The sequence below is a fragment of the Netta rufina genome (assembly GCF_964035555.1).
Source record: "Netta rufina genome assembly, chromosome: 2".
Lineage (NCBI taxonomy): Eukaryota > Metazoa > Chordata > Aves > Anseriformes > Anatidae > Netta > Netta rufina.
Genome location: NC_140124.1, coordinates 100,410,216 through 100,425,878, shown reverse-complemented (window position 1 = coordinate 100,425,878; position 15,663 = coordinate 100,410,216). Strand labels below are relative to the sequence as shown.

Sequence of the window (15,663 nt, the reverse complement as noted above, 5' to 3'; positions counted from 1 at the left end):
CCTCCAGGTAACAAGAACAATCTCTGTCTTTTTAAAATCTTTTATCTTTTATAAATCCTGTCCTATCTTTAAGCAACTGGATTTGTAGAAATCCATATCAAATCTTAAGCCCAACCTTGGGATACAAGGTTCTTCTGTGTCTTCATATCATCACATGTCTGAAAGGTTAAACCGATGCTTTATGAGAATTTAAACAGAATTTAAACAGAATTTAAACATCCAAGAAGGAAAAAGAATAGGCCTTGGTATGATCTGAATAACATACTTTGTTGAGACACAGAATGCATGCTTACAAAATCATTTAATTTTGTTCTTTCCTAATAATGCATTCTTATTGTTCTCTTAGCAATCTCCTTAAATTCAGTATCAATTGAATATCAATTCATTTGATATGCTTGACCAGTCAGACTTTTTAATATAAGGCATCCAAGTGACTAGACAAACAAAATAAATGCTTTCCTTGGAAAAAAGGAAAATATATACAAACTATAAATACAAAGTACATTATCAAACACACTTCTCATTTTAAAATGGTAACCTCTAAAAAACATTTTTAAATGGAAATATGTAGTGTTGTGTTAAAAAAAATCACTACCTTATTTCAGCAGACTGGCAAAAATCAAACACTTCAATTATCCTCAGAAGCAAAATTCAATCAAAACAATTCTTCACATCACCAGCAAAAAAAAAACCAACAAATATAACCAAGAATCCTTGGTTAATTACTCTTCTTTCCCCTCCGACTGTAGCAACCTTACAGATCAGCTACAAAGTGGTTAGAAAGAACCTGAGTCATTTTTCTTCCCTCTCAGAACTCCTTTCTTAGCTTCATATGTAAGCTAAGAAATTAAAAGAATAGAGTAGTTCAGTTGGAAGGCACCTTCAAAGATCATCTAGTGCAACTGCCTGACCACTTCAGAGCTAACCAAAAGTTGAAGCATATTAATGCATTTGTGCATTAAGTATTTGGCATTAAGCAATTTGTGCATACAATTGAACTCAACAGCAATTTCATTCTCTTCTGTAATACAATGCTCATGTATTTATACACAGATGCATCTGAAGCAATGAAATATATTTTTATAACAAACCCTGCAGACTTAAGATGTATTTTTGCTCCTCAGCTGATACATGCATTTCAGAAGTCATCCCACCTTTACAAAGACTTGAGACTTCATGTCTACTATAAATGTAAAGTGTCATACATGCTATTTTGTCATATGCACATTTTATAGTGTTGAATACTGCACAGAAGATGACTAAAAAACATAGCTTATTTAATTTTTTCATTGGTCTGTATCATATGGAATAACATCTTCTATATAGAACATTATTTTGTCTCTGAATTTGTGATGAAGAAAACCTTCAATTTAATATAACTTCACTCTTTGCATAGTTTTTCTCTATACAAGAAACCATATGAAATCAAAACTTCACGTAAGCCTCAAAACACCACACATCAGCTTATAAACAGTTCCTAAACACAGTACCTCATTTTTATCTTCCTGAAGGCCAAACGTAGAGATTTCATATAAAACTTTTGGATGAAGAAGAAAGTGTACTCCATGGCAGACTGAAGAAACAGGTTTAGCAATATTATGAACACCTAGACAGTCCTTCAGTAAAAATAAAGATGGTTAGTTTTAAAATTGAAGACAGTCTCCCATTACTGAATCTTGTTTTATAGACTGCCTTAAGTTGTGCTCCAGTAAAAGGCTTTCTTTTTGCAGCTAGGAACACTAAAAGTTTAACTTTATGGTCCTGGTAGAAACACCTTCTTTGTTGATCACTGACTAAAAACTCCTACATAACATAATGATTTTGCATTACTTTTTTTTAAACTATTATTTTAGATCAAATTTTTTACATTGTTCAGCATGATATTAAAATAAGCAAAACCTTTAACAGTCAGGTAAAAATCTCACAAAAAGCTACAAATGTTATTACAGTGGAGGCAGTGGTTTTTTTGTTCGCCTTGTGAAAAACTTGCTCCCATATCTTTGTATTTAATTGAATGGTGCTATATCAGTATGACGTTTAGCCCGTTAACACCCATAATAGAAAATATAATTATGCCCAAGTATTATGATATCAAAATAGAATGGTGGTTTTTATTTTCACTGATATAAGCCAATTATAAATACCTGAAATGATCTGATGAATAAGACACTACCATTATTAATACAGAATACAACCATACATTTTTGGGAAGCTTGCACTCTTTATGCCTTGAATGATCTTTATTAAAAAATAAAAAATAATCAAAATCAAAACAGCCAAACAAAAAAAAAACCACAAATTAAATTTGTTAAAGATCTGTACATAATGCTACTTAAATATTTTTAAATGCTCCCCATGTTTTTATGCATGGAATTTTTTTTAATTTATTGTTTTAATTTTTTTTTCAAAGTCTAAGCAACTGAGCAGACTGTAGGGGTGTGTGTGTGTGTGTATATATATATATATATATATATATATATATATTGTGGAAGTGTCAGTATTACATTATTCTATTTCCCTTAAGTAAACATTCTTGCAAAAACCTGAAAAGCAGCCAACTAAAAATGATTTTTGCTCAGAAAGGAAAAAAAAAAAAAAGCACAACAAAAGAAAAGTGAAAAACCTCCACAAGGAAAATACAAACTGGGCAATCTCATTTCAGCAGACAAGTAAAAATGAACACTTCAATTTAAAAAAAAAAATTGAAATTGAAACATTTCTGCAGAGCAGCAGCAAAAACAAACCAACCAACCAAAAAAAACAACAAACAGTGACCAGTATTACTAAGAATCATTTTAAAAAAGCAAAATTGTCAATCACTGGTTTTCCCCTCACTTTAGAGACATTCTGAAAGGAAGTACCTGAAGTAAAATCTAACGAACTAGTTTTAAATCCCAGATATAGAATAGCATACTGCAAGTCTGTGTCTATACAGATCTTAAAGCATATAATGTGGTAAGCAGAATTTGGCAGTAACAATGCTCTTGATGAGGGAATCACACAATATACGTTATTTAGCACAACACCAACAGTGTTAAGAAAGCTTTAGTTCTAACCTTAACCACTTCAAGACAGCAGCGATAAGCTTCAGTTTTTATATTCAGCAAAGGATGAGCCAATAGATGGAGAAGCACATTCTGACCCTCAGTCTGAAGCAATGGGTTTGCCTGGCCAGACTTCCAACTTAAAATGAAAAATAGTTAAATTTACATTATAAAATTGACTATGAGTAACTTCCATGTAGTGACTATGTTTATTTTACAGGAATTAAAGATGCCTAAAAAACATTTTCTTGTTAAGCTTCAAGATAACCCCTCAAAAATACTTCCTGAAAAGAAAAATCACTTGATTGACAGAAGTTCAATATCATTATTATGTTTTAGCAAAATCGTAACAATCACATTTGTAAAAATACCTTCTTTCCATACTTATATGTAAAATAAAGACCATCATTTTTCAAAACTCTCGTGAAAATTAGGAACCTGATAAACATTTACATTTATCTGAAAATATCAAATTCTACTGACTTTCAATAGTCTTTAAAACATGGCATATAATTATTAAAAAAAAAAAGTGCTTTCAGATTTGTTTTGTTATCTTTGTTTTTACATGTAGACATAGCAGTCCATCTTATTGTCACAAAGAAAATTGACATTAGTCAAAAGACAATAATCAGTTTAAGTGAACTCCTGTTTTCTGAAATTGTAAGCAAACAATAATTCTACAAGGATTAGAACACTTCAGGATTAAAAGCTACTAGTATTAGAAAGCTCTTAAAAGTAGTTTCCTTTGAAAAAATACCTGCACTCAAGTTCTGAAAGGGCATAAAATTCAGATTTGGTATTTCTACTTAAGAGTTTGATACAAAATGTTTCCAGGCACCATAGAGTACCTTAAGTTCTTTAACATTAAAAATTAAAACAGGCTGTTTAATAAACAAGATTCAATATGCAATATGCATCTTATTTATTGCAATATGCAATAAAATAGGTCCTTCATGAGTTCTGAAGGAAAGGAACACAAATACACCAGGAACAAAAGAACTTTAAAAAAGGTTCAAAAGACAGGTCAAAATGTTTTGAGACTGCTTCTTTGAAGGCAAAATCATAAAAGCTTACATTGAGAAAAGAATAAAGCATGGGGTTTTAGCACCTGACACTCATTTAAAAAAAAATAAATTTACCACAGGATGGTACAAATTATTTACCAGAGATCTTCCAATGGCTAAAAAAAAAAAAAAAGTTTAAATACAAGGGCAAAAATATTTCAAACAAGTTGAGATTCTACCTGAGAAAGCATTATAATTTATTTTTTTTAATTGATATTTTCTTAAGTTTTATAGGTACTTACAGATTTGAGCACATGTGAATGCATTCCTGAAGCAAGGGCAAATGTTGATGGTAGGGTAGGCTACTTAAGGCTTGATCTGCCAATTCTAATAATTCAGGAAAGTTCTTCTCCCCCTGGAAAGTAAAATAAAGAGAAAGAAACTAACAAATTTTGTAATATAAAAATATAAAATGTTACTGTATAATCTTCACTGTATAATTCATCACTGTTTTTACTACACATGGTTTCATTCAGCCCTTCACAGAGAAGCTTATAGTTAACCCAACGAACAAACTCATTGGATTTCAGACAAATACATTTTAGTACCTACTCCTGTGAGCTGACAACTCTTCGTCTGCTGAATCCAGATAAAGATCAATTAAACTCACTGGGAATAAAGAGTATCTAACTTTTCACAATATGAACTAGCATGCTACTAACACTACTCAAAAAACTTTCTGAAGTATCCAAGAATATAGTATGATAAAAGATTTAGCTGTTAAGCTATTAACTTTTAACACTATTAACACTATTTTAACACTTAATTTTTATTTATTTATCTTTTTAATCTTCCTATGTGTTCATACTCCTGTTTGACAAATACATTAAGCATGAGCCACTTAAAATTGAAGAAGATTACAACTTCATTATGAATAATATTTTGAGTAAATTGCTGATTAAGTTCAGGACATGCTTATGTAAAGGATGAATCAACTCCAATTTAAGATAGCAGGACATATCAATTGCTGTATTTCATTCATTTATATTTATTTTGGTGACAACAGAATAAGCATTTTGCACCAGCAATAATTACTAGTCCATTCAAATAATGGAGAATATTTGAGCACCATGCTGGAATCTCTCTAAACTAATAAAACATAATGTAACAGTTGTCCTCGTAAGTGAACCACCCAAATTTCACACAGTCTAGAAGTAGTAGTGTATTAGAAATACTATTACCAGATAGTTTGGAATTAAATTATCTAAAATATTTAAATACTAGGCAACAACATATACACACATGCATACATATACACATTATATATTTAAATATAGTACTTGTTTTTTTCCTACTACTTCGCCTATAATTAGATTATAAACCCACTTACAATCTTTTTTCTTTGTTTTTTCCCCCTCATGAGTATAAAATACATCTGTTAGTTTTCTTTCACACTGCCAGAACAGTTTTTACAAGGGGAAAAAACAAGCACAGGAAATAAGTTTGCCTACAGAAAATGCTTTGTATAATGTAATTCCACACCTTCTTATGAACTTCAGTCATAAAGCTACAAGTGCATTCAATGGAATAAGCAGCTTTTGAAGCTTTTTTATAAATACTGTAGTTCTCGGAACTCATCTGCTCCAGGTAGGCTGCAACAGCTTCATGAATGCTTGGATATTCCAAGGAAAAGGGTACATCCATAGAGAGAAGAAATAAAGCATTCAGCAAACTCTTTTGTGAAACTTTACTCGCCTTCAGAAAAAAAAAACAAGCGTCAGAATAACACAGCCTGAAAATACAGTAAAACCAACAACAGCATTTGCAGTCTTCTAATAACTATCATCATTATTGCTACTGCTTAAAATTTAGAAGAAACAAAAAATCAAATGAGTTCTATATGAAGAATTTATTTTTTGATTAAATTGTAGGAGTCCAGTAAATTCCAGTTCTAACATTAAACCTGCAACTAGTCACAAAATATGAGATGCATACAATCCAGCCACAGCACTAAAAACTTCATGGATTTGCCAGGTCAGTCTACTGTCCAACCACTAGATGGCAGAGAATATACAGACCACAATTATTTCTCTCCTACTAATAAGAAAAGGTGTACAATTGTATATAGTAATATCACATACTAAGAACTGTGATTTCTGTTGGTTACATTTTGTTTGGTTTTGTTTGTCTTCCTTACTGCAAGTCTTCATTCAACTTAAATTTTGACCTCAAATGCAGTAACTATTTTCAACTCCTGCTATATGCAAATTTAAAATTTTATATTAAATACATGAAAGCATAAAAATTAAAAAATCATTAGATTAATATGTCTGCACTTATTTTCAGGGACAAGAAACAACTTCATTAGTAAAAGATTTAATGTTCATGGCAAAAAAAAACGTAACTGAGAAGTGAATCTGTGTGTTGGGTCTGTCTGGGATGGAGTCACCTTTTCCCTGCAGCAGCCCAGAGTGCTGTGCTCTGCACTCGTAGCTGGAACAGCACTGATATCACTCCAATGTTGTGTCTATTGCTGCATAGTCCTGGCACAGCATCAGGACTCCTTCCAAGCCCCCAAGAGCCAGCAGGCTGGGGGTGAGCAAGTGATGGGGAGGGGACATTGCCAGGGCAGCTGACCTAAACCAAACAAAGGGATATTCCATGACACCTGATGTCACACTCAGCAATAAAAGGGGGGGCTCTCATGGGGGAGGGGGCTGTTCCTCCTGAACAACCACTACGCATTTTTGAGGCCCTGCTTCCCAGGACGTGGCCGAACATCGCTCGTTGATGGGAAGCAGAGAATAATTTCCCCTCCACCCCCCCCCCCGTGCTTCCGTGTGGACTTATTGTTTCTTTTTCTCCCCATTCCCTTTCCCTTTAATTAAATCTCAAACCTCGAGTTCTCTGTGTTATATTTTCTCCCCCTTCCTCTTTGAGGAGAGCAGGAGTGACAGAGCAGTTGTGGTGGAGCTCAGCTGCCCACCCGAGTAAAACCACCACAATCTGCTATTCAAATTAAGCAATGTCTAGAAAGAACTATAATGCAATTTAAACTGACAAAAAATGTAAACAGACTTTTAAAGAGGATTTTTTTTTTTTTTTTTTTACTACTTTGCATCCTACAACAACTTCCAACTACAAGAACCCTATTAGAAATAAATTCAGAAGAAACAACCCAAGAACTTGTTTAAAGAGCATTAAAAACAAACATTTTAAATCAGTAGAAAGTGTAAAGCATATTTGCTCACTACATTCCATCAAATTAAGAGTGATGATTTTACACAGTACTAGTCATACCATGTTAACAATAAACAAGCAGGGGGCAGCATAGCTTTGCAAATCATGAATAATACCAGGAAAAAAAAAGTTACAGGAAGAAAAAAACATTACATTTTGAAAGCCTCATGAAAAACACTGTATTAAAAGGTTTTTTTTAGACTTGTATTCTGCAGCAGATTCTGCAGAATGCACCAATACCTGAAGAACAAAGTTCCCTTCTTCAACCATATAACAGCCGATATAAGTCAGATGAATTTCTCTGTCTAGTTGCTGTTCTCCCAGCATTAAGTAAAACATCCCTTTATTCTCTCTTAAAATGCAAAACCCAAACACAATCACTTTTCAAATTAGTGATGGCCTACCTTTTCTATGGGGAGAAGTGTTTGCAGCAATCTAATAGTGAAAAGAGAAATGCTAGTAAATGCCATTCTGTGATGCACCATCATCACCTCAGGCTGCTCTGCACTTATATTGGTTTTGTGATATAATATAGTTTCTCCAAGCAAACCCAAGACCAGAAGCAATTTGTCTCTCTGAAAAGATAAAATTAAAAAATAAATAAAGCACACAATCATTAGAAGTAACTGACACGTTATAATTACTGTATAAATGCTGTAAAGATGTATAGTTATTTTGAAGATGCTAGATACTGTATGTGTTGTACCATTTTTCCATTTGTAAATTAGTATTTCATTCGGCTTCCAAATAGAACTTTGTCTAAGTACTAGACTTCACTTTACACCTTCATTTGCAGTTCTGAATACTTTGTTACCCATTAATAACTCGCTCTTTCATTTCTTAATTCTTGCTCATACTCCATTTTGGAACTTCTAGCATTAGAGTATATTTTGAACATCTTTTTCAGTATAGAAATATTAGGATCTAGTTTGAACTCACTAATGAAACTAATTCAAAAATGTAAAAGAAATTAAAGAAAATATTTGAGATCAAATGTTTTATATGCCCATTCATCCTCAAAGGAAACATCAGCACATTTCTCAAATTATATAAAATCACTACCATTTGGAGGGATCCAACTCACTGACACAAGAAGGGGAATTTTTTTTTCTCTAGAACTTGAAAAAAACAGGTTTTGTAGTTGGAATGCCAGATTTAGAATGCCAGTTTTCAGAGTAACAATTAAGAAGGCAATACCAAATGTGAGATTTGACTTATTAATTCTATTCATCACTGTTAAACAGTTAATACATCCAACTCTAGATAAAATTGAAGAAAATGACAAAAAGCAATTGACTAAATCAAGTCTTTAAATAAATTATCATCAAAACTTATTGCACAGTGAGAAGAAAAGGATTTGTACTCTTCTTATAGAGTACAAAAAAAATAAGTTTCTCTCTGTGCTGCTACAGTTCACAAGAAGTAGAGCCTCTGCTGCAAGACCATGGAATCTCAAGTCAGCAGTAGAATCAAAGACTTTATTCCTCCTTGAGACAGCAAGGACTGTTTTCAAAGCTTGTGATCCAAAAAACTGGAGGCTACAATAACAAAACTTTTTGACATGGCAGAATCAAACCATACTTAAGAACACATGACAAAACCATAAAAAAAAAAAAAAAAACAAACTTCATTTGGGAGGATGGAAGCAGAAAAACATGCATGAAATGCATAGATATTCAAATGTAAGTATTTTTGATTGGGATTTCCAAAATAAATAATTTTCACAAATATAATCAATTGCAGAGTTTTAAAACCGGATAAACAAAGGAACATCAAGAATCAGCAAGAAATGCTTTCAAGCTTCCTGGAAGTGAGACACATGACCTCCTCCCCTTAGAGCTAATACAAAACAAAGAGAAAGAATGTTTTCTAAGCACTGAAAACTAACAATTCTATAAACACTATTTCTGGTAAAAGATATCTTATTCGATATATTATTAAGTAACACATAGGTAAACTTAACAGTTGTTTCACACAGTTGCTCATCTTCTACTTAAACACTACGAAAGATAAAGAGCTTTTTTTTTTGTTTTTTTTTTTTTGTTTTTTTTTTTAATCAAATTGTTCTATCAAATTTAGCTTTTTTGAATGGCACTGCACAATTCAGTTCTGCATCATAAATGTAGATACTACACCTCTTTGAGGTTAAGTTTAAACAAACTAATACTTTACTAATAAACCTCAAAGCTCTACCTGTGGAAGAACTTTGGTATCAACTTATACCACCATATAACACCAAATATTTTTGTTTTGTTTTAAATAGGTATAACTGCATACAATTACCAAGCTTATTTGCAGATTTTTGCTTGTTAGTAGAACAACTTTTGTTTCCAGGCATCTAACAGCAATCAATATAGCATATGTGAGATGACGCTCATCATTTCTACTATACTTTGACAGATTTGTATGCAACTGAATATACTAATTCGTGTCATGTAACAACTAGACAAAGATTATATTAAGCTTTTAGATTATCTCTGCTATCACCTGTGTACTTCGGGAGCTATCTCCTGGAGAATATTAACAACTACACTTTCTCCCTTTTCTCCTCTGGGACCCATTTGGTGGAGGATATAAGGAATGGTACCTCCTCCTCCTCTCCTTGTGGGATAGCTACAATAGCTTTTGAGTATTTTGAATGTCCTTGGGTAACCAACAGTAGTCTTCAGGATGCTTTTTTCTAAAGTTAAACAATTAACAATGCCGCACGGGCAGTGTGGTAGTGGCGTGTGAAGATATGGGCAAGTACCTGTCACCTGCCTCCTCCAGTGGTTTTAAACCTTACTACTAAACAACTGTGGAACCCCCAAAAAAACGATAGAATGTCTGAAAGAAGCACACCCTGATCCTGGCAATGCCAGAGTTACAGCTTGTCACACTGTGCTGGGGATGCTCATTATGAAAGCATCTGTCTTCCTGAGCAATCCCTATGCATATTAAGGCCTTACTTCCCTAGATGTGACAGACATCTTGCTGAATATCACTTGCTGACAGGAAGTAGAGAATAATTTTCTCCTTTTGCTTCCTTTAATTAAACCACTCCTCATCTCAACCCATGAGCCTTTTTTCCTCATATTTTCTCTCTGTTCTGAGGAAGGGGAAGGAGAGACTGGTGAGGTGGAATTTAGCTAGCCATCAGTGTGAAACCACCACAGTTCTTTTACAGACTTTCCCAAGCAAAACTTCTTAGATTAGTGCAAGAAATCTTCAATATTGACATGGTGTTAATCAATGACAATAGATTTTTGACAGACCAATATACTAATTCAAAGAAAAAAGTTCTCATTCTTGGATAGGTTCTATAGCTAATATATAATCATTTGTACAGTAGCAAGTAGGTAAGTCTCCAGTAATATTTTAATAATTATTGGAATACCATTAATATTTCATCTCTATAATGATTCTCAACTATGCTCAGGTATGTCTTTCCAGCAATTTAAATTGCTCAGCCATCAGCACCATAATGCTTAGAATCTCCCTTGGGCCAAACAGCTTTCTCCTTTCTTTCCAGCAAAGCAACAGAGTTAGAATAGCTGAAATCTGTGCAGAGATCTGTAAGTCCTGTGTGAGAAGTGGACACCATGTACTTTACAATTCCAGTTTTGGACCTAAACAGTTATCTCCCTACTTTTAAACACATAGTTTATAAGGTGTAAATAAAGCGAAACCTGTCATTTAAATCAAAATGCTCTTCAACATTTTCAGTCAGTACTTTTCCCTTAGATCATTTCTTACACGTGTTTCAAAGGCTACTTAACAGCTTTTCACTACAAGACAAAACTCGTGATTTATTTTCTTGAGGTGAAACTTCAGTATCTTCTGGTAAAAGAACTTACATTTAAAATAAAAAAATGTGCCAGTGATAAAACCAGTAATAAACTATTTAAGATTTTTCAAAACGATAGCTCAGCAGAACATTAGATATGTATATTAATCATGTCAGAAAACGTCAAAAGCTTACAAAAGCAGACTATTAAATATGTTTGACTGAAGCCTAAAAAAGTCTTACCAGTTCCAATCCAAAAAGGCTTTCATCTTCCCAAACATTCTCAGAAATAGCATCACCAATAAGGTACATGTTTTCAACAAGCAACTCAAGAACTTCCATTGTCACTCTCCTACTGCCTAGGAATACAAATGAGAGGATAAATTAAAATATAAGCAAAATAACATGACATTGAGACAACAGCAAGCTGAACAAGAGATTATTCTTAACCTGAAATTTCGAAATGTTAGTTTTCCTGTACACTTCCGTTACGCTAATGCTGACTACCCTCAACCAGCAACAGCTCTAAGAACATGGAAGACAACAACTAGGCAAAACCACAATAGAAGACATTAAAGCAATCATATCCATGAAAAAACACACTGCATTTGCTTATATCCTGCAATACAATTTATGTTTTATTACAGCTGTAAATCCAGTTACTGGATTTTGATGAAGTTCAGAATAGTCACTTCCACCACCACATCCATCGAGAACTGGGTTACAGATATTCAATATATGTTGCCTGATAATCTGCATTTTCAGTATAGCAGAATGGCTTTCCTCCTAGACTATTTTGTTTGAGGTCTTCTTTTGAAAGGCAGATGAATAACCACTTTATCTGCTTGTACTTTTCTCCGTAACATTTTCTCCCCTTTCCCTAATATTTTGTTGCTCCTTCTGACTCAGAATCTCTTAATAACAAGGTTACTCTGAGCTGTCTATTAGTGACTTTGATACTTTGTACAGCTTTATGCTTGGACATCAGACTACAAAGAAACCTGACCTAAGCTTAAATATTTACAACTACAAATACAACCCCTCCCTAAGATCCACAAATAATGAGATGTTAGAGGAGAAGCAGTGAAAGACTAGGATGTTTCACAAAGAACAAGGCAGAATATCTGGAGTTCAACCAAGTATTTTCAACCTCAGATAACAGAGGATGCCAAGGATGTTTGGCATCCTAGAGAACCATACTGTGACAGTTTCCCCCAAATACTTGATTTACCTCAACTGTTGGCTTAGTTACTTCTTGATGGTGTGTTTCTATTTAAAAGCATGGATGAATTCTACACACCGCTGAATTTTCCAATTCATTTTTGAACTACGATAAAGACTTAGCATCCCTCAAGATCTGTTTTAAAAATTAAAAAGCAAGCTCCATAGCTTGATACAGTGTGTATAAAAGAGAGAACAAAATAGTATATCTACCTTTTGTAGATTTTACACACTGCAGAAGCCTTGTTGGTATACTTGAAGGGGGGTGGGGGGGAAATGTGTGCGTCAGTAATGTAGGGAAAATGATGAAAGCTCATGCAATTTGCAGCTGAAGTGTTCTGCTTTGAGCGAGCATATGGCAGGAAGGGCACAGGGCCTTTTTTGAAGGCTTGCTTTTTCCAATCTAACAGAAGTACTGTATTCCATTCATTTTAAGCAAATATTACCAATTTGAGAAGTATATGCCTGATAACTTTCGTCCTCTCTTCATTATTTTGCAAATTCTTAATCAAATTTCTTGTGTCAAAAGCAGTTGAAAGGTGACTTCATAAATCACTAGGAAAAATAAAAGAATACTATTCTAATGCAAGTATTAAATAAGGGTGCTTTTAATTTGAGCTGTAGTTTCAGAAAATTTTGAAGTTAAAAGCTAAACATTACACTTGCAATAGTGCAGGAAATAACTTCCACGCAAAAAATCTATTCTGTAGCTGGATACCACCCTCGAAGACTACATTGAAGAATATATAATTATCTTGATAGCAAATAAAGTTAAAGCAGTTTTCCCAATCAAGTACTGACTGGTTCACACCAGATTGCAGTGACACCTGATAAGGAAAATACTTCATAAGCAGTAACAGAAATATCTTAATTAACAAAAATGCTGTTCTACTGTTCCTACTTCATAGGCTAGTACAAACTCAGGACTGCCATAAGAATGAGTTGGCAGAACCAATGAATAGGACAAAGTCAGTATTCTGTTTTTTCAGAATCATTTAGCATGATTAATATTTTTGGAACACTTTAATATAAGAAACTCTACCTCCAGAAGAATATGACAAATATATTCATACACATACAAAGATCCTGAATTGTTAATTCAGCTGACTATGGCCTTCCCGCTAGGCAGATTGCTGAGATAACCTGACTATATTGGTATAATCTCCTTATCCATATACAACACAGTTATGAATCTGATTTCAAAAGCAAATAATACAATAGCTAATCACATCAAACGTAGCTTCCATTCTCCTTGTATTATTAGTATTTTAATACAGAAATATTAGTATTTCTGCTGAAGACTACACTAAAGAATATATAATTAACCTGACAGCAAAAAAAAAAGTTAAAATAACTTTTTACCGCTACACAAGCTGACTAGTTTAGCAAATTGTTACCTTCAGATCTACAAAATTCACAAATATTAAATGAAATGTAAACTAAAGTACTATTAACTCTCTCTGCAACGCTGTTTAGAAACTATCACAAGGAAAGATGTATTACATGGAGGCAAGCCCACAGGAACTGCAGATAGCACAGGTACTCAGATGTCAAAGTGGGCCAGCAGCATGAATTGACATACATGCACAACTATCACATCCAGTTGTTTTGAACGGTCTACATTACAATTCTTCATACAGATCATCACTATTGCTGTTACTCATTTTAATTACAGGCAGACAAATGACAAACACAAGTCTATGCGAAGAGACTAAACTCTCTCAATCTTTGCCTATGTATGAGGTTAGTATGACAAGACAGCTGACGTGATAGTAGCAGATCCACAGGATGCGACTTCAGTCAAGGAGAGGAATGTAGTTCTAAAATAGAACTATCTCCATCTAAATTACCTCCATCTAAAATAGAATTATCTCCATCACCTTATGTTATATATCAGTGAAACTGGGAAGCAATATGAGAACCTTTAAATTGCTACAATATTGGCAAAGGACAGGAATTTGAAATTAAGTAACAGGTATTCTCCAAACCCAACTCTGAAACACATAGTTTTGTGTCTAAACTTGGCTTGTAAGAGCACATTTGCACCTACAGAGCTGGACCAAAATCACTTTAAAGAGTTTGATCTTACAAGCCAAACTAGCTGAATAAGGAAGCAATAAGGTGTTCGAATATCTGTTTGTTTTACTTTTTAAACATATCTGTCCACTTAGTCACATGGTCTAAAAACTTTTGGGTAGACCTGTGCGGTGCCAGGAGTTGGACTTGATGATCCCTATGGGTCCCTTCCAATTCGGGATATTCTATGATTCTAAGACCATTGCACCATACTCTTACATGAGTACATTTGCAAGATACTCATTTCTCAACACCTGGGGGAATCATAAGAGTTCGTTATTATAAAACACAGAGTAAGACGGATATGTTCAGATTTAAATAATTGTCATTAAGACATTCTGTATTAGCACTGACTTTAAGCCACTGAACTTCAGACAAAATGGTAACAAAAAAAACACAAACAAAACCCAAACCAAAAAAAAAAAACAAAAAACCACAAAAACAACCAAAAAGAAAAAACACAACTATTGATTTCTGAAACAACTTTACATAACAAACCAGGTCAGCACAAAGTAGAAGTTCCAGAGAGCATCTCTACAAGGAACAGAATTTGAGCTTAACCAAAAGATATGTTACATTGTAAAATACAAATAAGTGAATTTTACAGTAGAGTTATTGATTTTCCCGTACCTAGTAACTTAACTAGTTGGAAGAAAAAGGATATTTATTTTAAAGTGATAATAATGCTAGTAAAGGTTCCTGTTCATTTTACTGAAAAAGCAATTCAGAAAACACCATTATATAAGGAACAGTGCGTTACAGCGCTGTAAGACAGTGACTGTCTTACAATGTCACAGTGTGCACTCACATCACAGGGTTTCAGATCAATGGGAACTAGATAAAAATATTGGTTTTCTTATCTCTGTCTCATTATAGCACAGTGGAAGAAGGAAGAAATATGATCTATTAGACTAAGTAGAAGTTTAGAAAAAAGAGCAAGAGAAATGGCCAAATTCATCTGAAAATGAATTTTAGTTCTATGATAAGCTGCAAAGAAACTTTAAACAGACACTCCTCAACGATGGAAAAAACTCACTATATTTTAACTCCATAGATTTGAAGTGACATGTCAGAAATGGAAAAGATGGGAAATAAAATTTTCTACATAATAAATGATGATGCCAGAAGTCAAGAATGTGCTTCTGAAGCGTATTTTTATGTAATATCACTATCCTAAAAGGAAAAAGCAAAGCTCTTATTAATGTGAGTTTGCTTTATTACCAAAAAAATGGATTGAATAAACTTTCTTAGTGACATAGATGAATGCTGATGTTACTATCAAATACACTAAGTAAAAGAGTATTTTGTGATA

The 15,663-nt window shown here is 33.5% G+C and overlaps 1 protein-coding gene across 1 annotated transcript in view; it reads right to left on the bottom strand.

The window, feature by feature from the left end:
* The window catches only part of RTTN (rotatin), an 83,555-nt gene that overhangs the window by 56,342 nt on the left and 11,550 nt on the right, over window positions 1-15,663 (bottom strand). The window contains exons 10-15 of the mRNA XM_084306721.1: window positions 11,298-11,413; window positions 7,693-7,863; window positions 5,591-5,803; window positions 4,351-4,463; window positions 3,057-3,183; window positions 1,491-1,616 (exon numbers count right to left, since the gene is read on the bottom strand). Coding sequence (XP_084162847.1) covers window positions 1,491-1,616; window positions 3,057-3,183; window positions 4,351-4,463; window positions 5,591-5,803; window positions 7,693-7,863; window positions 11,298-11,413 — 866 coding nt within the window. The remainder of the gene's footprint in view (window positions 1-1,490; window positions 1,617-3,056; window positions 3,184-4,350; window positions 4,464-5,590; window positions 5,804-7,692; window positions 7,864-11,297; window positions 11,414-15,663) is intronic.